At 40.0% G+C, this 23737-nt stretch overlaps 1 protein-coding gene across 2 annotated transcripts in view; it reads left to right on the top strand.

The window, feature by feature from the left end:
* The window catches only part of ADGRD1 (adhesion G protein-coupled receptor D1), an 843751-nt gene that overhangs the window by 130282 nt on the left and 689732 nt on the right, over positions 1-23737 (top strand). For both annotated transcript variants that reach the window (XM_077461779.1, XM_077461778.1), the window contains 3 exons: positions 1926-2046; positions 10150-10257; positions 19045-19120. In XM_077461779.1, the coding sequence (XP_077317905.1) occupies positions 1926-2046; positions 10150-10257; positions 19045-19120 (305 nt within the window). The remainder of the gene's footprint in view (positions 1-1925; positions 2047-10149; positions 10258-19044; positions 19121-23737) is intronic.

Raw genomic sequence — 23737 nt, 5'->3', positions numbered from 1 at the left:
ATATGCAAGCACAGGAAGAAACTGGAAACTCCATGCAGATGGTATCCTGGCCAAAATTCAACCCAGTAACCCTGTTGCTGCAAGGCATACATGCTATCCACTAAGGCAGTGGTCATCAACCCTGTCCTCAGGGCCCACTAACAGGCCAGGTTTTATGTATTACCTTGGGGAGATGCAGACTAGAATACTGCAATCACTGAGCAGCAAACGATATCACCTGTGATGTATTTCAGTTATCTTACAAACCTGGCCTGTTAGTGGGCCCTGAGGACAGAGTTGATGACCACCGCACTAAGGCACTGTGCTGCCCACATTAGAGGAGGATCTTCTGGTTATCCTTAGTTCTATCCATGGTATATTTTATTACATAAACTTTACACTCATTTTAAAGATGTTGGTGTTGATTTACAAAAAAAATAAAAATAAAATACTGAGCACTGCAAAGGGGGGTGGGAAGCTCTACTGATGTCTATCATCCAATCATGCACAGGCAAAAATGCAGTTTTTTTCCATGTAATTGGGTATTCTTTGTACAGTGAAGTTTTACCTCATTTACTAAGTTCTGGAGCAACTACACTTGCAGTGCACAGTACATTTGCCTTTAGTAAATCAACCCCATTGTTTATTGAAACATAACCTTTGATGTTCACTATGGGGGTTATTTACTAAAGGAAAATCCACTTTGCACTGAAAGTGCACTTGGAAGTAAAGTGGTTGTAGATCCGGGGGGACATGCAAGGAAAATAAAAAACAGCGATGTAGATCTTCCGGGGAAACTACTAGAGGGTTATGTTAAAATTAGAAAGGTTACAGTTTCTGAAACATGGAGAGAAACCCAATTCAAGATTCTTCATAGGGCGTATTACCCCTTTCGTATTAACAGAACTGATCCTAGCCAGGAATGTTGTCCGTGGTGCTCAAAACTGCGTCCTACGCTTCTCCATCGATTATGGGAATGCCCACACGTTGAGACCTTCTGGAACTCGGTGCTACGATTTATTCATGCTGTGACAAACCAGGACCTGCCCAGGGACCGACTTCTATGTCTCTTCGGATATACCACATTGGCCGAACCCCACCTCTCAGATAGCTATACAGCTGTACCCCAATGGGCGCATTTATGTCTACTGGTTGCACGGAGAACTATCCTGACACAATGGATCAAACCCTCACCATCCTCAATACAGGCTGTGAAAAAAGCCCTGGAAGCTCTGTTCTACCTAGAACGATTAGATACTATTCTGCTAAATTTCAAATCAACCTCACGTTTCTTTTCAAGATGGCGCACATTTATGGAACATGTCTTTGCAAAAGAGGATATACACAGGATTATGCAGCCATTCAGATACACAGAATGGTATCTAAAGAGGGATATTACTAATTCTCTGGGACCGCTAAAACTACCCAGGGAAACACTTGGGGAGGAGCCCCCCAGTCTGGATCTACAGCGTACTGACTCTTAGCTTAAGTTTTATGCTGACTCTGTATTGCTCTACCATGTATTTTTCTCTTTGCTAGGTTGTGTTATCGATCCCATAGACTCTGAGGTACACATATAGGCTTTTTAGGCATATGGCTGTTGAGTACGAACCATGTATCGTTATTCAGTGTTTCTTGTATATTTACTGTTTCTGTTTCTTGACTGCTTGTCATTTACAGTAAAATGCAATAAAAATTTTATTAAAAAAAAAAAAAAAAAAAACAGCATTTTAGCTTGCACATGATTGGATGATAAAATCAGCAGAGCTTCCACTCGTTTCAGATCTACCCCTTAGATTTAGAGCGACTGCACTTTCAAGTGCACTTGCACTGCAAAGTGGATTTGCCTTTTGTAAATAACCCCCTATATGTATATACAGTTACATAAAAGAAAAAAGTCTACAATCAAACATTTAAAATGAGTTATTTAATTTAATTTCTGGCAGGCTCAACCTGAAGTTGCAGGGCTTATTGATACAGTTGACAAAGTAATTGGACATATGGCAAGAAACCTATTGGAAAGCCCCTCTGTGATTGTGACATTGGAAGGCCGATCATCCGTGGCAGGTAACAGATTTCATTTCAATTAAACAGATTTTAGTGGTTAACTTCATAACACATTTACAGTGTTGTAAGAGCAAGAATTACAGAGCCTATTATTCTGGTGTATATATGTAATCCTCTGTGCTCTGAAACTAGTAGTGTTCTTCTGTACATCAGCACACTCTTAGGCCGCGTACACACGCGGGGACTGTTCGCTGAAACTGTCCGCTGAAACCAAGTTTCAGCGGACAGTCCGCTCGTGTGTGGGCTTTCAGCGGACAGTTTCAGCGAACAGTCCGCTGAACAAGGTTTTTCGGAAATTCCGAAAAACTGTCCGCTGAAACCTTGTTTCAGCGGACAGTCCCCGCGTGTGTAGGCTTGTTCGTCAAACAAAGTTGCGCGCATGCTCAGAAAGGATTTTCATGCCGAAAGTTATAATGCAGTGTATAGGACGTCATATTTTTCGTCCCGTCGTACGTGCCGTTCACGTCATCGCGCACGCTTTCAGCAAACTGTTCGTCCGTCGTGTGTGGCCATGTCCGTCCATGCTAATTTTGAGCGGACTGTTTGCCGAAACTGTTTGACGGACAAAGTTGGGCGAACAGTCCCCGCGTGTGTACGCGGCCTTACAGTACTTTTAGGGCCTAGGCTGACAGCCCAGGAGGCTACTAGGACATGCATGTTTTGGTAGTGTGGATTTGGTACTCTAACAAATTGGAGTTATTCATAGCTGAACTGTAACAAGTCTTGGGTAAGTGCTGGCCTGCTAAGGTAAGTATTGTCCCTAAATTTCAGAACATACATTTTTTACAAATCATATATGTAAAGTCAATTAACCCTGCAAAATACCTTTTCAATAAAATACATTGTACTTGCTTGTGCATTGTGCCCATTTAAACTTTAGAAGAGTGTTTCTAGTAGGTTGGTTTTTCTCTCTCCCAGGCTTATAATCCAGAATGCATATCCCAGTATAAGACTAACTATAGTTCTGGGTGGGCAGTCCTGTCTGCCCATATATTTGCCACTAGGTTTCAGGTGCTTAAAGCAATGTACCTGTATTTTTCAGGGTGCCAACACATTTTTTCATAATGATGAAAGGGTTTGCAGGTCCTTCACTAGTGTAGATCGTGTTTATATGACGATATTATGTGGCATATTCCTGGTGCGCGTGCATGTCTGGAAGCAGGTCAGCCACTCTATTGAGCAAGCAAGGCTTATGTTACTCCTTTTCAAGTTTTTCTTATTACTAATGTCAAGCCATATGTAAATACACTAATAAAATGAGGCAATTTTTTCTTTCATATGCATCTTTACATTCAATTTAAGTATATCTTTACCTAAAAATAAAAGCTCTATCAGCCAGTACTGTAATGACCAAATACTTCTCTTTGGCCCTTTACTTTTGATAACACCCTGAATGTTCCAGGAGAATAGGACTCTGCCGGTTAGAACAAAAAGGAAGTATATCCTTGGGGATCTAGTTCAATCTTGGGACATGGCAGATTGTGTTCAAGCCCTTTCTTAGTTTGACATCATAGAGCAAATCATGTAAATATGCATAACATTATCTGTAACCTCTATATCTCCTGTTTTGAAAAACGTGTAGAGTTCATTAAATCCCATCTTTGAGGCTGTGAATAGTGCTTTTGATGGTTGGATTTAACTGATGTTATAAAAATTGATGGCTACAATACAATAAGTGCAGCGCTAAACTACTTAAGAATATCTCATAAGGATATTATGTGCAATAAATAAACAAAGTTTAAATAAAGTGCATAGTGCCAAATAAAACATATGCATCCACAGAGTGTACTTACATGAAAAATTGTGAAAAATAAGGTGCCAGTCCACTATATATATATATATATATATATATATATATATATATATATATATATATATATATATATTCAAAAATTATGAAATGAATCAGATGAATATAGATGAAATAAACTCTTGTGCACCCTCCACCGGTTGTGCCCTCACCTCATATACTTTATAAATATTCTTAATATTCTTAATTTGGTGTCAAGGAAGATCACCAATGGTAAAAATTACTATGGCACTAGCAGTGCTTTGAATAAACTAAACTTACATAAACTAAAATAAAAAAAATAAAAAAATATAAAATAAAATAAAAAATTTAAAATTTTCTCACTGGGTGTATGTAAATGTCAACTTTCACAGGGTAAGAAACCTTATGGTATAAATTCAATTGTAATTCATTTCATTTGACAGAAAAAATAAATACTATATGATATATAAAAATTATCTCATTCCTCTATAGACCACTATGCATCAATATTCCTTATAAACAATTAATTCATTCGGCATGTGTTTATTTATATGTTTAGTGCATTTGGTTAAAGTGAAGAAACCATGTAAAAATGTAAGGAACAACAAAGTTCATCACTGTTTTAATAATAGTTCATTGCCAAAAACAAGGCAGTGCAAGAGAAATGTAGCAAGTGTTGATACCAGGTCACTCCAAATAACAGCAGTCCACCACCAAATCTCCTGTGCAATTCCCTATGGATTTTGCACTTACCAGAAACACCTGGTTCAAAAGCACTTCTCTTATCTCTTATCGTTAGCTCTCAATTTTAATGCCAAGCCATCGAATATATACCATCGGTTACCGTATTTATCGGCGTATAACACGCACTTTTTTCCCCTTAAAATCAGGGGAAAATCATGGGTGCGTGTTATACGCCGATCCCCCTGCCGATCTGCCGATCTGCTCTGTCTGTGGAGCGCCGCCGACATTTACCGAGCTGAGCCGAGTGTACTGTGTACTCGACTCCGCTCTCAGTCACGCCCAGTCCCGCCTCCTAGCCTTTACATCCCGCCATTGGCCCGGTGTTGTGTCCATCACAGGACAAGGGGCGGGACGGGGGCGTTACTGCGAGCAGAGCCGAGTAGCCGAGTACCCTCGGCTTGGCTCAGTCTATGTCGGTGGCGGGAGGAGCCGAAGATCTTGACAGTGGCGGCGGGAGGAGCCGAAGATCTCGACGACGGCAGCGGGAGGAGCCGAAGATCTCGACGGCGGCGGCGGGAGGAGCCGAAGATCTCGGCGGCGGCGGTAAATTTAAAACTAACCATGCTGCAATTTTGGGAAAGGCTGCAGGGAGACAGTGGAAGTCTGCAGGGGGACAGTGGAAGGCTGCAGGGGGACAGTGGAAGGCTGCAGGGGGACAGTGTAGGGCTGCAGGAGAACAGTGTAGGGCTGCAGGAGAACAGTGTAGGGCTGTAGGAGAACAGTGTAGGGCTGCAGGGGGACAGTGTAGGGCTGCAGAGGGACAGTGTAGGGCTGCAGGGGGACAGTGGAAGGCTACATTGATGGGCATTTAAAATGTAAGGTTTTTTCCTTAAACTTGCCTCCTAAGAGTTTTTTTCCCTAAACTTCCCTCCTAAACTTGGGATGCGTGTTATACACCGACGCGTGTTATACGCCGATAAATACGGTATATATCAATCTCTTTTCCAAAGTCACTTTGCACATGTAGAGGAATATATAAAGAAACTACATAGCGTAATCCTGTTCGTAACAATCAATTTATTTATACTTAAAAATCATCAAATTGTACACTCACAAAATCATCATCTTGTACAGCGCATATCATTAAAAACCATCTTACGATCGTTCCAGTCTAACCTTGCACTGCCTAACTGTGGTGTTCCCGGGAAGGGTAGAGTGTCACTCGATAGTTCAATCAATCAGGTAAGCTGCGTGGCTAGGCCCTGATGCGTTTCAGTCGTCACTTTTGTCAGAGGACTTTATAAATGGTTAATCCTCCAGAGCTTTCCTCCTTGTATTCCTCCTCCTTAATGCTGACCGTGAGCTTCAATCACATCGATCACCCCTTGGTATTAATCCTCCTTATTGCTGCCCATGAACTCCAATCACTTGGCTTTCAGGTGGCAGGTATCCAGTCAGCTTTCTGTCAGGCTTTCTCCATGTTAGGAGAGAGTCCTTTAAAGGGTTGACTCTGAGAGGAGTGGTGGTAGCCACAGGCACTGTGCAGCAATTAATCTCCAAAGTGTATCATTCGCTTAACAGCCACAGGTTCACCAGATGTAGTTTCTGTCCAAGATATAGAACAGCAAATCTTGCATATTACAGGGTTCGAATCTAGACCATAAGATTTAAGTGTTCATATTTCCCCAGATCTTCAAATGGCTTCCAAACCAGGAAGTTACTTCTTTAAGTGTGATAATATGCCGCTAATCTGGAACAAAATGATGGCCCTGACCTCCTGCGTGGTCGCTTCAGTGTACCTGGCACACACAGAAAAACTTTATTAAAATTGATGGGATATTTGTAGAAAGTTAAATGTACAAATAAGAACAACTTTAATTTGAGGTGCAGGACATGTTTGGCCAACCTGAGGTTTACCTCCCAATTAACCTTGGCCAGAATTCTTCTTAAGCTTCCAATGTTTAGATAATGGTAAAGCTAAGCTATCTAGTAATTCTTTCAGAAAATCAATTTGTGGCTGACGGCTATGTGATATTATAGTGATTTGATGTTTACAATGAATTTTTTGTTCAAGTATGATTGTGCGGTGGTATGCCATCACCATGCCATGTTGCAACAACTGTTGAGAAACTTGAATTATATGTGATTTGCTTGGTCTGAGATAAAGAACAGTATTTTTTTTTGTTAATGTGGAAAAATATAATTTTCTAAGTCACAGATAATAGGGGTCTGTTTATTGTACATATTATAGTGGTGACATCTGATCCTTTTCTACAAAAGAATGTTGAAAGACATAATTGAATTTGTAGCAAAAGATTGTGTACAGAGCTAAAGCATACATGTGTACAAACATTTCTTTTGAAGTTCAGTAAAAAAGAAAAGTGATGTTTGATGTACAGACACAAGGAGCGCAGAACCGTGTCATACACTGTTCCTGTCAATGTGTGGGAAAAATAGAATGATGGATATTTAGTGTGTGGAAATAAAATGGCCTTTGTTGCTGTGGTCATCCGCTGGAAGAAATCATGGAAAATAGACATTCTGTTATTACGGACAGTAAACTAACTTTAAGCTGTTAGTGTAAGCAAACTGTTTGTACTTAGATACACAGCAGTAAAATATTTTATTATTGGTTGGAGAAGTAAGTGAAGAGCCAGATAAAAGAAAAAAATTGCTTTTGGGTACATTAATAATTGCCCCATTACTTTTGCACTGCAAGCATGTAACTACCTGCACAGTTAGAATAGTAATGCATAAAATATAGAGTATAACACCCATTAGCAGAATAGAACTATGGGAAAACTATTGTCATAAGAAATACGGATTGCACGATTTTACCTATTTATTTTATTTATAAAGCTTGCAATGTAGAATAAAATACATAGCAACATAATGTTTATTCTCCTGGTTGAATTTTGTACAGCAAAGTCATTTTTCTTTACTCTCTATTATTTCTACTTTTCTTCTTGTTTTAGACAGTAACATATAAATGAAACGAGAAACAAAGAAGAAGGGTGTAGGTCTTCTGTAGTAAAACTAGTTTTAATTCAAAGTTAATATTGATTACCAGGACAATCAGGAGAGCAGCCAGTCGTGTATACTGTATATACATTAAATGCCCAAAACATGTGACTTATTTTTTAGAAAGAATTGCAGTATGTCAGAATAGTATATGAGCAAAGGTGTAACATTAATTTATGGTCAGCAATTTTTATAAGTCAAGCTTTCCAGGGACTAATAGGAATCAGTAGAGTCTGGCACTAAAGCCTCAGCGCTACCAACTTTCAGAGCAGGAAAGGTTAGTTTCCAGGTCAAGACAGGTAAGTATGCTAACAGTGGCTTATGTTTATGCAAGAGAAGTTTAGTATGAAAGTTACAGGGAAGGGTTAGTGTGAGGGCAAGGCTTAGGGTTAAAGGGATTGGTTAGTGTTAGAGTTACAGGGAGGGTTAGTGTTAAGGTTACAGGGATGGTTTGTGTTAAGGTTACATAGATGGTTAGTTAGAGGTCAAGGCTTAAAGGGTTACACAGATGGTTAGTGCTAGAGTTACAAGGAAAGTTAGTATTAAAGTGATTGTTAACCCACTTCTATAAAATACTCCTATCCCCTCTGTAATATTATAATAAGTGCCCCTGTGCCTGTGTTATATGATAAACATTCTTATCTGTACAGCTAACACATCAGCTCAGGTGCCTCCCGTCTCTTCTCCTCTCCTGACAGTTCCAGCCTGTGGGGCCGAACACTGCTGCTGATGTCAGCTGGGGAGGAAAGGAGAGAGAGAGCTGAGGAGTCACATGATCACAGGGAGCCGATATGTTAGCGGTACAGATAAGCATATTTATTATATGACACAGGCACATGGGGCACTTATTGTAATATTACAGAGGGGATAGGAGCAATTTATACTTAATATGAGAGCATTAGGAGCCGGGGGGGCGCTCACATGAGCAGACAGGCGGGGGGGGACACAGGAGCAGACAGGAGACAGATAGCAGGCTGCAGATGACGGAGGCACATAAACTGACTACGGTGTCAGGGCTCAGCAGCCATTATACACTGTGGTCAGTTTACAAAGGGGAGGGTATAGCCAAGTAGGATCAGACAGGTATTTTTAGGTGTTACAGGGGTCCAAATGACACAGCACAAGTACTGTGCTGGATAACATGCTTTAAGGGAACAGGATCTGTTTTTTTCGGGTTAACAAACACTTTAAGGTTGCAGGAAGCTTTTGTTTAAGGGCAAGGCTTAAAGCTGTAGTAAACCCGCAAATTTTTTATTTTATTTTTTTAAACCTGCAAAGCAAAAGGCATAATGAGCTAGTATGCACCGCATACTAGCTCATTATGAAATACTTACCTTAGAACGAGGCCCCGACATCTGGCCCGATCCACGCCGAGGGAGCTGACATGCTCCCTCTGCGTTTCTTCCGGGTATCGCGGCTCCGGCGCTGTGAGTGGCCGGAGCCGCGATATCGTCACTTCCGCGCATGCGCGTGGGAGATTTCATTCCGGCCAGTCGGCCACTGCCGGATTTTCAGGCCGAGAATCCCCTTGTGCGCATGCGCCGCTGCAGTCAACGGCGCATACCGAGGGGAATATCTCCTAAACCGTACAGGTTAAGGAGATATTTTTTTTACCTACAGGTAAGCCTTATTATAGGCTTTCCTGTAGGTAAAAGTTAAAAATTTGAGTATACAACCACTTTAAGGTTACTGGGATGGTTAGGATTAGGGTTACAGAGAGGACAACAAAAGGAGAAGTATAGCCAAAGCTGTTTTGACTAGACTTCTCCTATGGATCACAGGAGTGCAGTTCATTCTGATGCCTGCTATCGGCTGACGTTAAAGATCCCGACCATATGGTGGGGGTCCACCCAGAAGCCTGGGTCGACAGCTGGCTCAGCCTCTTAGCGTTCTGTTGAGAAACTGAGCCAGCACCTCCTGCCCCCTCCACAGGATTTTTGCTCATTTTTGCTCACAATTTTTTGTACATAATTGAATAATTGAACTCACAGCTTCACTTCATTCACTAAGCTAAGTGAAAACTCACTTTGCAAAGTGAAAATGCTCTAGTGCTCATGGACCAGATAAGCAGCAGGTAAACAGTTGCAAAACAAATGCAAAAGGAAACAATGGCAATCAGGCATGTTTGTCTACCCTTAACCATCACTTTGTTTCCAAGAGTGTGCTGCTCTGTAGACAGTGATTAGGTGATTGTTAACTATGGACACTTTAGGATTTTCTATTCTCAGGGAATTACTTTCAACACTATGGGGTTTATTTTCTAAAAGCAAATCCACTTTGCACTACAAGTGCACTTGGAAGTGCAGTTGCTGTAGATCCGAGGGGGACATGCAAGGAATATAAAAAACAGCATTTTTGCTTGCACGTGATTGGATGATAAAATCAGCAGAGCTTCCCCTCATTTCAGATCCTCCCCTCAGATCTACAGCGACTGCACTTCCATGTGCATTTGTAGTGCACAGTGGATTTGCCTTTAGTAAATCAACCTCTCTAGTTCTAATCTTCTAATGATTGCATACCTAGACCAAACTTCTGTTTTGGGAAGGGCCATTTGAACTACTTTTTGAATTGAATATTGATACATATTCTTTCTATAAATGCAGCCACTGTCATTTGTTGATTTGCAGATTACTCGATGGTAAAGGTGCCTCAGGCTTTGAGCTTGCCACACTACCGCTTTCCATCTGAAGGACAGTCTTACATCTCTGTTCCTGGTGAAGCATTTCTAAGCAAATGTAAGTTTTATTTTAAGTGTATATATTCCGTTACCTTGTTATATATTTTCTTTTTATTTTATTTAGTTTAAAGGGTAACTGTAATGATTTTAGGGTCAATTTTATTTTTTTTTTTACAAATTAACATTTAATAAAGCAGGAGTCCTCAAACTATGGCCCTCCAGTTGTTCAGGAACTACCATACCCATCATGGCTAGTCATGTCTGTGAATGTCAGAGTTTTACAATGCCTCATGGGATGTGTAGTTCTGGAACAGCTAGAGGGCCGTAGTTTGAAGATTCCTGTAATAAAGAATGCCTATGAGACTTATTTTACAGTGCACTATGGGTTTAGAAAACAGAAAGCCAAGCAGTGGCATTTTCCTTTCAAACTCTCTCCCTAATTAAAACTCTGGAGACTTCTCTGGCTCATTTAACTGTGTAAACAGGTGTTGTTTCAGCAAAGAATAATGTGGTAAACATGTAAAGAGGAGTCTACAGCTCCATCTGCTGGCTGTAAAAGCATGCATATTTGTTACTGATTTAAACCTTAATATGTTCATATGCATGTACATATTTACCTAGTGAACAAATACATGTACCTTTTAAGCCTTGGATTAAAATAAATACATTACAAAATACTAAACACTACAGTTAAGATTACATTTTAAGTTAATTTTAGAACGTTGCTAGACTGATGAAGACAGGCGCTTTCAGAACATATCATTAGGGTAGGGGTATCCCAAATATTCTGCTACTTTGTTTTCTTTATGGTATGTTCTTTCTCAGTAAGGCCTGGTTCACACTGCTGCAACTTGGGATCCGACTTGTGCGACCCCAAGTCACATGACATGTTGAATGTAATGTTTCCCAATGGGAGTCATCTTAACTGATGCTACACAAGTTGCTCCAACTTTAGAAAAGGTTTGTGTACTGCTTTTGTCTGACTTTGGTGCAATTTCAGCCATTGTACAGGCTCCTAAATAGCATCCAAGTTGGATCAAGTCGAAAGGAAGTCACAAGGAAAAGTTGCAGGCAACGACTTTGGCGTTGTAGCAGTGTGAAGCCAAGGCTAAGTGTCTCACCCATGGCCCAGACATCCTCACCACACTCAGTAATCTCTGCCACTTTCACAGAATACTTTTTGGAGGTAGGAAAGTGTTATTGTCTTTTCATTATTATAAACTCTAAGACAAGGTCATTGGCAAGACCCTGAGAAGGAGTGATTCTACCACATATGGGACTGGGCAGCTAATGTAAAAGACAGTATACCGGTAAGTAAAAAACAGTATTACAAATACAATAGAGCATGTGTAAAATGTTTATGCAATCTAACCAGGCAAGTATTGCTTTGCCACGCTGAAAGTCTTTCACAGATTGTATTTATCCACTGTTATTGCTTCTTGCAGTTAGTGGCTCATGAAAAAAGTCTCTCCATTAATATTTAGTGAATATTCCCACCAAAAGGCAATTCATTTCTTTGCTACCAGGGCCATTTCTTTCCCTTTTTGCACAAAAACGCATATTTTAGGATGGAAAATTTGTTAACCTCCCAAGCTGTATATATTTTCTAAAAGCAAAGACACTGGAGAATAAAATGGTGGCAGTTGATTTTTTTGTAATATAACATGTTTATCAAATACATTTTCAATTAAAAATGCACCAAAAGTAATATTTGTGCACACATTTTTTGGTATAATATTATTTGTTGCAAAAAGTAAATACATGTCAAGCCTTAAAATTGCACATGCCCATGAAAAGGCAACAACATTTGTTACTCAAAATCCATAAGTTGCTTTAAAAGTATTTACAGGTTATTAGTTTAGAATTAACCACGAATGGCCCTAGAATTTTTGCCCTCAGTACAACATTCGCAGCAATATGTAATGTATAGTGTAATTGTCATTGCACGCATTTGTGTTGCGTGCATATGGGGGACATGGACATTAAAAAATGTTTGTGTTTTTTAATTTTCTATATGTTATTTTTTTTTGCCTATAAATAACTTTATTGTTTCTAGTTCAGTGATAGCACTCAGTAATGGCAAGTTCTCTATTAAAACATCAGGGGTCAATTAGACCCCTGATGCCTCCCCTGTCCTCCACAGAAGCAGAGCACATACCATGCCCCAATACCTCCTTCCCCAGCCATAGTGACCCAGGATTACCTTTATTGCTTTTGGCTAGGTGATAGCATACAGTAATGGCAAGTTCTCTATTAAGACATCAGGGGGCAATTAGACCCCTGATGCCTCCCCTGTCCTCCACAGGAGCAGAGCACATACCATGCCCCAATAGCTCCTTCCCCAGCCATAGGGACCCAGGATTACCTTTATTGCTTCTGGCTAGGTGATAGCACACTGTAATGGCAAGTTTGTTTTATTAAGACATCACGGGTCATCAGCTGAACCCAGAAGTGATGTAATATCACTTCCATGATCATTTACTGGAGAGGAGACCACCAAACAGATATTCACTGGTCTCCCTCTGTTCCACCTGCCAACACCTGCCATACCTTTCCTGGGTCCATTTTCCACTGAGTGTAATATATTGCAGCTCCAATCCTTAGATGTGGTTGCTGCATTCGTTTTATTTTTTTAAGGCTTCCCCCCCCCCCTTTTTCTCGCCTGGTGACCCTCTAGTAACACATTTCCTGTCTTAGCTTGTTTATGTTCTGGATGAAGTAATAAAACAGACACCTTTGGCCAATGGCAGTACCGGACTGGGGAGGGGGTAGTGTGCAACAGATTTCGATGGACTTAACTAATAGATTGAAGCTGAGTTCCAAATAACACTTTATACGCACTTACAGCAAACTTTTTTTTTCCTTTTTGGGATAAAAGTTTTGTATAAATGAATAGAAGCTGACCATTGTAGGCACCACTGTCCGTGTTCAATGGTTTGTCTCAGCTCCACAAACTGCTACTTTGTTTGGACAGCTTGGCTTGTTAGAGCAAGTTTAAAAATAACAGACTTATTGTCTAGATCACTTGGGAAATAGAAAGGGAAAAAAAGAAAATGAATGTCGGGGGTGTTGGTGGATTTGTAGTAAGTCCTGGGGAAAGGCTTAAGAATGCTTAGAATGCTCTGATGTGAATGTGGTTGGAAATGCTAAGTGATTTTATTTACTAGGTTTGAGTGGCACTATGTAATTTACTGGATCCCAGAAGAGGTACTTTGTATTTATTTTATTTTTTTGAGTGGAACTGTTGAGGATAAGAAGTGCTTACGCTCTCTCTTGTAAGTTTAATTACTTCACTTGGTGTTGTGTTTTTCAGGAGCTGCTTCTAAGCAGGGACAACATGGGGATTGCCTTATAGTTATTTGCTCGTGCTCAGGAAACTGACTCTTTAGTTTAAAGCATGCAAATTTGACATTTAGCAGAATTTCTGGCATCATTTTGACACCAATCCATTTTAGAGTTTTTGTTGCGATCTTTGAGGATGTTTATTGTTGTTTTTACTTTGAATGGTTGGCCAACACACTAAACAACTCGCTTCCATGCAGCGTGATGCAACTGATGGCAACTCACTGCCATGCGGTATGTTCCCCAAAAAAGAGGGCAGGTGCATTTTCTTGTGTTCTGTGGGGCATTTTTAAACTATTAAAACTGAATGGGCTTTCATAACGCAATGCACGTTTGAATCCACAAAAATAAAGGCAGTGCAGCGCTACTTCGAACCAATAAAGTGACAATAAAGTATTAGTGCAAAACACCCTATACAAAATAATTACATAAGGTGGGCAAAAAAACCTCAACAACAACAAAAAAAAAATAGTATTCGTGTAAAAACACAACACAAAAACTGCCCAGTGAGACTAAACAAAAATGAAAAAATTATAAATACCTCCGTAGGGGTTAAATACACTGCAAACCAGTGTATGTGATATGTGCAATAATGTTTTCAACTCATAGAGAGTAACAACATTATTGCACATACCAAATACACTGGTTTGCAGCATATTTAACCCCTAAGGGGTATTAATCACTTTTTAATTATTTGTTTAGTCTCACTGGGCAGTGTTTGTGTTGTGTCTTTTTACACATTGTATTTACACGAATACTATTTTTGCATTTTTTGCATTTTTTTTCTTATGTAATAATTGTGTATAGGGTGTTTTGCATTAATACTTTATGGTCACTTTATTGGTTCGGAGTAGCGCCGCATTGCCTTTAATGTGTGTACTTAAATGTGCATTGCGTTATGAAAGCCCATTCAGTTTTATTAGGTGCCACATTGCCTTTATTTTTGTTATTTCATTTGATGTGAGGACACATGTTTATGTTGGTAGCCACTTAGATATCAGACTAGGGAGGCCTGTGTAGTGGTTGTTTGATTGTATTGCACATTTCAATCCAGCCTTAAAACTCTTTTATTGCTTTTTATGAATTTGTCAAAATAGTGTTCACATACTGCACACAGGTGCACTTTAACCACTTAAGGACCACCCACGCAGGTATACTGCGACAGGAAGGCCCACCTGCACAAAATCATGTACAGGTATGCCATTTTGTGCAGTGGGTCTGGGGCACGTGCGCCGCAGGTGACCCACTCCCACTGTGATTGGACACCACCGATCATTTACAGGAGAGCCAGAACAGAGGTCTGGCTATATAAACGAGACAGACCGCCTTTCTGTGAGGGAGGAAGATGGAGATCTTGTGTTTCTGCTAAGCAGAAACACGGATCTCTGTCTTCCTTCAGTCACAGCATTCCTCCCCCAGTTAGAAAGCACTTCCTAGGAGCACAACTAACCCTTTGATTGCCCCTGATGTTAACCCCTTCCCTGCCAGTGTCATTAGTATAGTTACAATGCATATTATTTAGCACTGATCAGTGTATTAATTTCACTGGTCCCCAAAAAGTGTCAAAGGTGTCCGTTAGGTGTCCGATTTGTCAACCGCAATGGCGCTGTCCCGCTAAAAGTCACTGATTGCCACCATTACTAGTAAAAAAAATCCATACAAATATCCCCTCGTTTGTAGATGCTATAACTTTTGTGCAAACCGATCAATATATGCTTATTGGGATTTATTTTACCAAAAATATGTAGCAGAATACATTTTGGCACAAACAGATGAAGAAATTTGATTTTCTTTTTCATTTTTATTGGATATGTTTAATAGCATAAAGTAAAAAATGTTGTTTTTTTTCAAAATTAACAGACTTTTTTGTTTATAGTGCAAAAAATAAAAACCAAAGAGGTGATTAAATGCCACCAAAAGAAAGCTCTAGTTACGGGAAAAAAGGACATCAATTTTATTTGTGTATGCATGACCGTGCAATTGTCAGTTAAAATAATGCAGTGCCGTATCAGAAAAAATGGCCTGGTCATGAAGAGGGTAAACCTTCTGGGGCTGAAGTGGTTAAGTAAGAACAGTTTTTAAAATAATAATGACCTGTAGAAATGTTATTTCATTTTCTTAATATCTAGGAATCCGACTCTCAAGCTGCAGGCCGACAAAAACATTTTACATAAACTTTTTGAATTCTAGACATCAGGCTCATTCTACTTTAGTTTTTAAAACAATGTGGAAAATGGAGTAAAGCTTTTTTTTTTTTTTTTTAAGGAGAAGCATAGGTTTTAGCGATATTTCTACTGTAAACATGAACTTTATTTTTGTTGGAATTGAGAATAATTTTCCTTAATTCCTGGAAATGTCAGATACTTTGCACTTAGGTCTTTAAAATTATAGGCGACAAGTTCTGCTGTGTACTTTTATAAAGAGCAGCTTCGTTTCAAGCCATATTTTCACTTAAAATTATCTGACTTTCGAAAAAATTAGGTCCATTTTAAAGTTTTATTTTGTTTCAATTGCTGATGCTCTTTGCATTTTCAGTAAAATACAAATTATACGTTCAGAATGCTTTAAAAAATGTTCTTTTATCACTATACATTATACAATGATGTGGTGCTTCCCAGCAGTGAAAAAGTAATTTAAATAATTTATATCTCTTTGCGCTGCGGAAACTTGATATATCTTTTTTAAACCTAACCTTTTCTTCGTCAGAAGGGCAATGAATTTGTTGAAAGAAAAGATGGCTCTTTTTTCTCTTTCTATTAAATCACCATGCCTAGCAGGCCACTGTGGCAGTGATGTATTTAAAATAAGGTGCCATTATGTTTGCATTTTGTGCTACCAGTCTCTGATTCATGATGGTTTCTTTACACTTTGAATGAACTCAAAGCTTGTCATCCAGAAATCACCAGGCAGCTGCACGGTCAACGCCAATGGGAAGATGAGGTGATATTCAAATAAGACAGTGAACAGAATCTGGCCAACTGGAATAAAGTTTGGATTTGCATAGTACATGTTCAAAATCTATGAGTGTGACAAGACAATACGGTGTGGTACTAATTTAAATTGACAGGTTGGAATGGACAAATGTTCTCTGTGAGTTGCTAGAGACGTATTGATATTATGCACAGTGATTCAATTTAATTTAACTTATTGAACTTATCAGCAATAGGGAATTTTTAAGGACGTTGGCACTGCCATGTCAGAATAACTTCACCCCTCAAATCTCTCATGTCCCCATTAGCACTGTTTTTTAAAACAGTTAGTAAGTTGATTTGCTCGTGACCACTGTCATGTTGTCAATTTTAGGAACATAAGGACAAACAGCGAGGTTTGAATGTCCAGCATTAGCGTATTACCCTTTGTATTTTCACCTGCATTTTTCAAAACTAGTGGTAACTGTTCTCACTGATCTGATGAGTGACCATAGTAAGCAATGACTGCTGAAGTTCTGTTTCTGTAGTCACCTCCCCCCAGTCTAAAGTACTGGACAATGGAGAAACAATAGAGAAACAACAAATAGAAAACAGAACAGGCGCCTCTGAGTGTAGAACGGAGGATACGTTAATGAAAACACAATAAAAATGTTCTCATATATGGGGAGATATAATTAGGCACATCTAATCAGCTCAAACATCCGGTGTGCACCATGTGTCCGGAGCTCGCACTGGAGTTGCCACCATCAGTGCTCCTACTGCCTCAGCCAAGTCAGTGAGCCAATGAGGAGAGAGAGGGGGCGGGGCCGAGCCATGGCTCCGTGTCTAAATGGATAGAAAGAGCAGTGGCTCAGCTCGAATGCCCCCATAGCAATATGCTTGCTGTGGGGGCACTCGCCAGAATTGAGGGACCCAAGAAGAGGAGGACCTGGGCTGCTCTGTGCAAAACCACTACACAGAGCAGGTAAATATAACATGTTTGTTATTTTTAAACAAAAAATAAAAATAAAAAGACTTTAATATCACTTTAATGAACCAGAAAACAATCAGCATTTGCCTATTGACACAATTCTAAAGTCAACACCAGCCTTTCAACTATTGTAATGGCTCAGCCCCACCTCTTGGGGAAAGGTGTAATTGCTATTATTCAGTTATATTCCCTATTTCCTTTCCCTATTCTCTCCCTGAGCAGAAATGTCAGCTGTGGGGCCTCTATTGTGGTTGCCCAGTCAATAAGTTGAACCCTGTACAGGCTGTTGAAGAAGAGCAAAACTGTCAGCTAACAAAGTTTTTAGTTTTGTCTGTTTATGAGCATTAAGTTCAGGTAGTAGACAGGAGATCTGTATATCCTTAAACTTGGTTTGACATCTCACAATTACATAATAATATATCAAGTGATCGTTGAGGAGTAAAGCCTCGTACACACAGTGCGATTGTTGGCCAACCAAGTGTCTGATTTTTGTCTTAATGGCGAGTGCCAGGATCTTGTCTTGCATAATAACGGTACACAATTGTCGTGCAACAAACATGAACGTAGTGACGTATTATGAGGAATTTCATCTCTTGAGCGACACCCTTTGGGCCCCTTCTGCTAATTTTGTGTTTGGTAAGCATTGATTCTCAGCATGACTTTTGACTTTTTTGTGACAGATTTGTGTACTGACCATACAAAACTCTGACAACAGACCGTTGTCTGCCGAAAATTTACTAGACTGCCATCCAACATTTGTTGGCTGAAAGTTGGACAACAATTGTCAAAAGGAGCGTACTAACAGTCATATTTCAGCACAACAGTCTGTCAAGAGACAATCTCCTGCCAACATTTACATCATGTGTACGAGGCTTTAGGCTGCACTAATGCAACAATTCAAAAATGGAAGCTTAGGTAGATACAATTGCCTACCGATGCCTAGTTTTCTTGATATTTTTTCAAGAAAATGCCACCTATTCCTCCAAAATGGTGCATTCCTTCATTTTTGTGTACACACTATTATATACAGGTAAGGTTAACACATTACAAACAATAATGTGACTAACTCTAACTTTATCTTATCTGCTATAGGAAACCTGGCAAAAGGCTTGGGTTTTTTCCTCTTCCGTTCAAATCACAGTTAGTTATCTCCAGTGCTGTTCATAGATCATTTCTCCAGCTTTCTGTATCATTTCCTTCAAAGTTCCTACAAAGTATTCCTTTACAAAAAATAAACATCTGTCCACATCATCGCTTCTCTCCCTAGTAGATTATGTGAAAAGCAATTTAAAGTTATGTTTCAAATCTCTTCCTCCTGTTTACAGTTTCCTATATTTAGAGACCACTTTTGTGTTATTTAGGTGGCTGTAACAGCTTTCAGATGGACTTGCCATAATTCTGTGAGAGGTGCCGATAGCTCAGGAAAGGAGTGGTACATGTAAAATGTAAAGAATGTTTTCCAACAGTTTGCGTTTCACAACACAATGCTGTCAATTATTGAGTTGGTGTGATGTGTTGAAAGGGATCTTTAATTAACAGAATATTTCATGTTTAGGTGAGACATGTGTATAATTTTTTTCTGTTAACTCTTTTTTTATTCAAGTTCGTACGACAATTGTTGGATTGCTGTACCATACAATGCATCGACACTACAAGCAGATTAAACCTAGTGACACCAGGTATGTTTCTAGTGTTGTAAAAATGTCATTCTCCGTCTTTTAAACTATAATTTCACTTGGCTTAAAGCAACATGGTCTACTGAGATCATTAAAAGATGTCAATTTTACTAAAAAGAATTTGTTATGATTCTTGGTTGCTCTTCAGTGTTTGCTTGCATTCCTTTATCAAAGTCACTCACCAAAAAAAAAACTGTCTAGACTACCCATCCGCAACCAGACAATTAGAGTTTGATTGTGAATGGGTTGCTGCTTCTATATTCAGATTATTCTTCTGAAAATGTATTTAATAAATAAGGCACTGCATGTATACACTTTTGATTGTTATCTGGAGGCAAAGTCTATACACAAGCCAACCATTGCTGATGAGGCAGCCCTGAAATGCCTTATGCCGCGTACACACAAGTGGAATGTCCGACAGATAAAATGTCAGATGGAATCTTTTCATCGTATATTCCGATCGCGTGTACCTCATCTGACTTTTTTTCCCCGAAAATTCTGACGGACTTAGTAATAGAACATGTTCTAAATATTTCCGAGGGAACCAATTCATATCGGGAAAACCACTTGTCAGTATGCTGTTCCGACGGGCCAAAAACTACGCATGCTCTGAAGCAAGTATGAGACGGAGGCTATTGGCTACTGGCTATCAAACTTTTTCTAGTCCCGCCGTACGTGTTATACATCACCACGTTCCCGACGATCGGACTTTGGTGTAATCGTGTGTACGCAAGACAGTTTCAGCGGAATTCCTTCGGAGTTTATTCCGACGGAAAAACTGGTCGTGTGTACAGGGCATAAAATGCCTTTGGAACTTCCTGACAGTGCTAATGGGATGCGCATGGGAAATCTTAGAACAGACATTTAAGCACTTTGAGATTTTGGGTATTTAGTAACCAGTCCTATAAGTATGTGATTTCCTGATTTCCCAATGGGCACAGTAGGTCTATTATATATATCACACAAGCATTTTCCTTTTGAACAGTTATCAACCAGACATTTTTTCTATCTTCATTAAGATACGGTTCACCCAAATAAGAGTATACTCTAAACTTGGTATTGACTGGTAAAAGAAAAAAATGTTCTGTGTAAAGAAAATTATCCTAGCAGAGGTTTTGGTTCTTTAGGGTGCCAGATGCAATCCTCTCACTGTGATAACATTGGTGCTCATGTAATACTTTTTTGATCCTTCACACTTCTACAAGGAAAAGGTTTTGCCTAATGAGTGTCAACTGCTTAACTTGCTCAGTCTGTTGAAGTTTAGAAAAGGCACACAAATTACAAAGGATGTTCAACATTTATTGAACCTTGTGAGATTAAAGGATAAGTTCACTTAAAAAAAATTAAATAAAAATAAGTGTGTAAAGTCTGCAGAGCATTGCACCCATGATCAGCAGATTGTGGGTTCAATGCCAGGCTCCTGCAGAGTCTCAGTACAACTGTCTGCTCATAACTCCCATATGGGCAGACAGTTACTAAAGCCTAGGAAGAATACATGAACTAGAGAACTAATTGAGAAATTTACGCCATCTGCTACAGTGGCAGACAGTATGTGTAGTTTATTTGACTAACAGAACTCTGTGAATGATTGATGCAGCTCTGTGGGCGGAATCCTGCACCACCGCACTGTTATTAAATTGTCACAGCAGGTAGAATATGCCCTGCCTGATGTCACAATAGGGGAACCTGGGGGTTGCAGGCAGGTGCTTTAGTAACTTGTTACATACAGGTGTAACATGTTATTAAAGGTGAACCTATCCTTTTATATGCAGTCTGCAGTTGAAAACATACAATCCATTTTATGAGTGGTTGATGGAGCTGTTTAGGCAGACACAGGGTTTAATTACAGGTCTTTCTGTTTCATAAGTAGAAATATTTTGAAAAACAATTTATATGTTCTACAGAAGGATGTGTCAGACTTTTTTTTTGTAAACCAGCCATGTTACACCAAAGATGGCTGATAAAAATAATACTTTACTTATGACCGGTGTGCTGTATAACTACTTTAAATAATTTTTCCTCTTTTTTGAACAAAAGTCTTCTACTCCATTATATATAAGTATTCAAAAAGAGTGATTGGGATTCTCTTTTATAATATGGGTACCGTATATACTCGAGTATAGGCCGACCCGAATATAAGCCGAGGCCCCCAATTTACCCCCAAAAAAACTGTCAAACTTATTGACTCGTGTATAAGCCGAGGGTGAGACATGCCTGTCCATCCCTGTGTGTCCGTCCATCCCTGTGTGTCCGTCCATCCCTGTGTGTCCGTCCATCCATCCCTGTGTGTGTGTGTGTCCATCCATCCATCCATCCCTGTGTGTGTGTGTGTCCATCCATCCATCCATCCCTGTGTGTGTGTGTGTGTCCATCCATCCCTGTGTGTGTGTGTCTCCATCCATCCATCCATCCCTGTGTGTGTGTGTCTCCATCCATCCATCCATCCCTGTGTGTGTGTGTCTCCATCCATCCATCCATCCCTGTGTGTGTGTGTCCATGTGTGTGTGTGTGTGTGTGTGTGTGTGTGTGTGTGTGTGTGTGTCCAGCCTACCTGTGTCCCGAGCCCGTGCCTTGCCTCCTTGCCTCCGTCCCGTGCCTTGCCTCCTTGCCTCCGTCCCGTGCCGTGCCGTGCCTCCGTCCCGTCCCGTCCCGTGTCGTGCCTTGCCTCCGTCCCGTGCCTTGCCAGGATCGCCGCTCTTCGTCGGCGCCTCGGCGGCCATTCTATCCTTCAAACGCCGCGCCTCCGCCTCCGCCTTCGCCTGTGATAGGCGGAACACTGAATTTCCCAGCAGCCTGTGTTCCGCCTATCACGGACATCGTCTCATCCTCGTCCGTAGTACGAGGATGAGACGATGTCCGTGATAGGCGGAACACAGGCTGCTGGGAAATTCAGTGTTCCGCCTATCACAGGCGAAGGCGGAGGCGGAGGCGCGGCGTTTGAAGGATAGAATGGCCGCTGTCTGTCTGCTCGACACGCTGATCGAGCAGGCAGACAGCGATGACTCGAGTATAAGCCGAGGGGGGCACTTTCAGCCTCAAAAAAGAGGCTGAAAATCTCGGCTTATACTCGAGTATATACGGTACTTATGTTGTATATACTGTACACTACAGTATAGAAATTTTATTGAAACTTTTTTTTTTAATATATTTGTGAAAGTTTCTATATTTAGGCAAAGCATATCTCCACTGAATGTATTTGGTCAACAAAACAGGGCTTACCAGCCGAGGAAAAATACTGTTCAGTTGCATCGTATAGACTGCAGGTCTACCAGGGGATTGAGAACTAGCATCTTATTTGGCAACAGTCTCTCACTGTTGCTATGACACACAGACCTGGTCACACATCCACAGGTTGTCCACCAACACTGCCTTTGCAGCAAGTGTGGGCACAGTAGCCTATTCCTGGACACCTAGTGGGTTGTCCACTTCAACTGCTGCCCCAGAAACTCTATCTTACACAGAAGAACCCTCTTGACTCCAGGTTCTTCACTTTTAGAACAAAAAATGATATAAAACAACATTGCCGTGCAATAGGCTAAATACGTAATCTTGTATATATGTGAGATAGCAATTACTACAATATCCTCTTTTATGTAAATTCCATCAATAGTGAAAATCGTGCATCAATTGATCATATACCAAATATTAATTTTTGCATATATACAAACACAAAACAATAAATAAAGTGTAACCTGTAAAAAAAACAATAAAAAAATAAATATATATATATATATATATATATATATACCCTATATTGTCAAAAGTGTTTTCATGCTTTCTTGTGCATCATCTCTAGAAGAGGCTTCCTTCTGGGAAGACAGCCATGCAGACCAATGTGCAGTGTGCAACGTATGGTCTCAGCACTGACAGGCTGACCCCCCACCTTTTCCAACTCTTCAGCAATGCTGGCAGCACTCATATGTATATTTTCTAAAGACAACCTCTAGATATGATGCTGAGCACATGCACTCAACTTCCTTGGTCAATCATGGCGAGGCCTGTTCTGAGTAGAACCTGTCCTGTTAAACCACTGTATGGTCTTAGCCACTGTGCTGCAGCTCAGTTTTAGGGTCTTGGCAATCTTCTTATAGCCTAGGCCATCTTTATGTAGAGCAACAATTCTTTTTTTTCAGATTCTCAGAGAATACTTTGCCATGAGTTGCCATGTTGAACTTCCAATGACCAGTATGAAAGAGTGAGAGCAATAACACCACATTTAACACACCTACTCCCCATTCACATCTGAGACCTTGTAAGACTAATGAGTCACATGATACCGGGGAGGGAAAATGGCTAATTGGGCATAATTTGGACATTTTCACTTAGGGGTGTACTCACTTTTGTTGCCAGCAGTTTAGACGTTAATGGCTGTGTGTTGAGTTATTTTGAGGGGACAGCAAATTGACACTGTTATACAAGTTGTACACTCAATACTGTCATTTCTTCAGTGTTATCATAAGAAAATATCTAATAAAATATTTACAAAAATGTGAGGGGTGTACTCACTTTTGTAAGATACTGTATATATCATAACAAAAATAAAACAAAATTCAAAATTGTAGTTATCATATGTATTGACCTTGTACGTAGATAATATGGAATGGTAAGAGCAGGCAACAT

Source organism: Lithobates pipiens, unplaced genomic scaffold (assembly GCF_037356315.1).
Source record: "Lithobates pipiens isolate NorthernLeopardFrog02 unplaced genomic scaffold, aLitPip1_a1.2 Scaffold_3, whole genome shotgun sequence".
Classification (NCBI taxonomy): Eukaryota; Metazoa; Chordata; class Amphibia; order Anura; family Ranidae; genus Lithobates; species Lithobates pipiens.
Note: the sequence above shows the minus strand (reverse complement) of the source record. Positions and strands in the feature narration are given on the sequence as shown.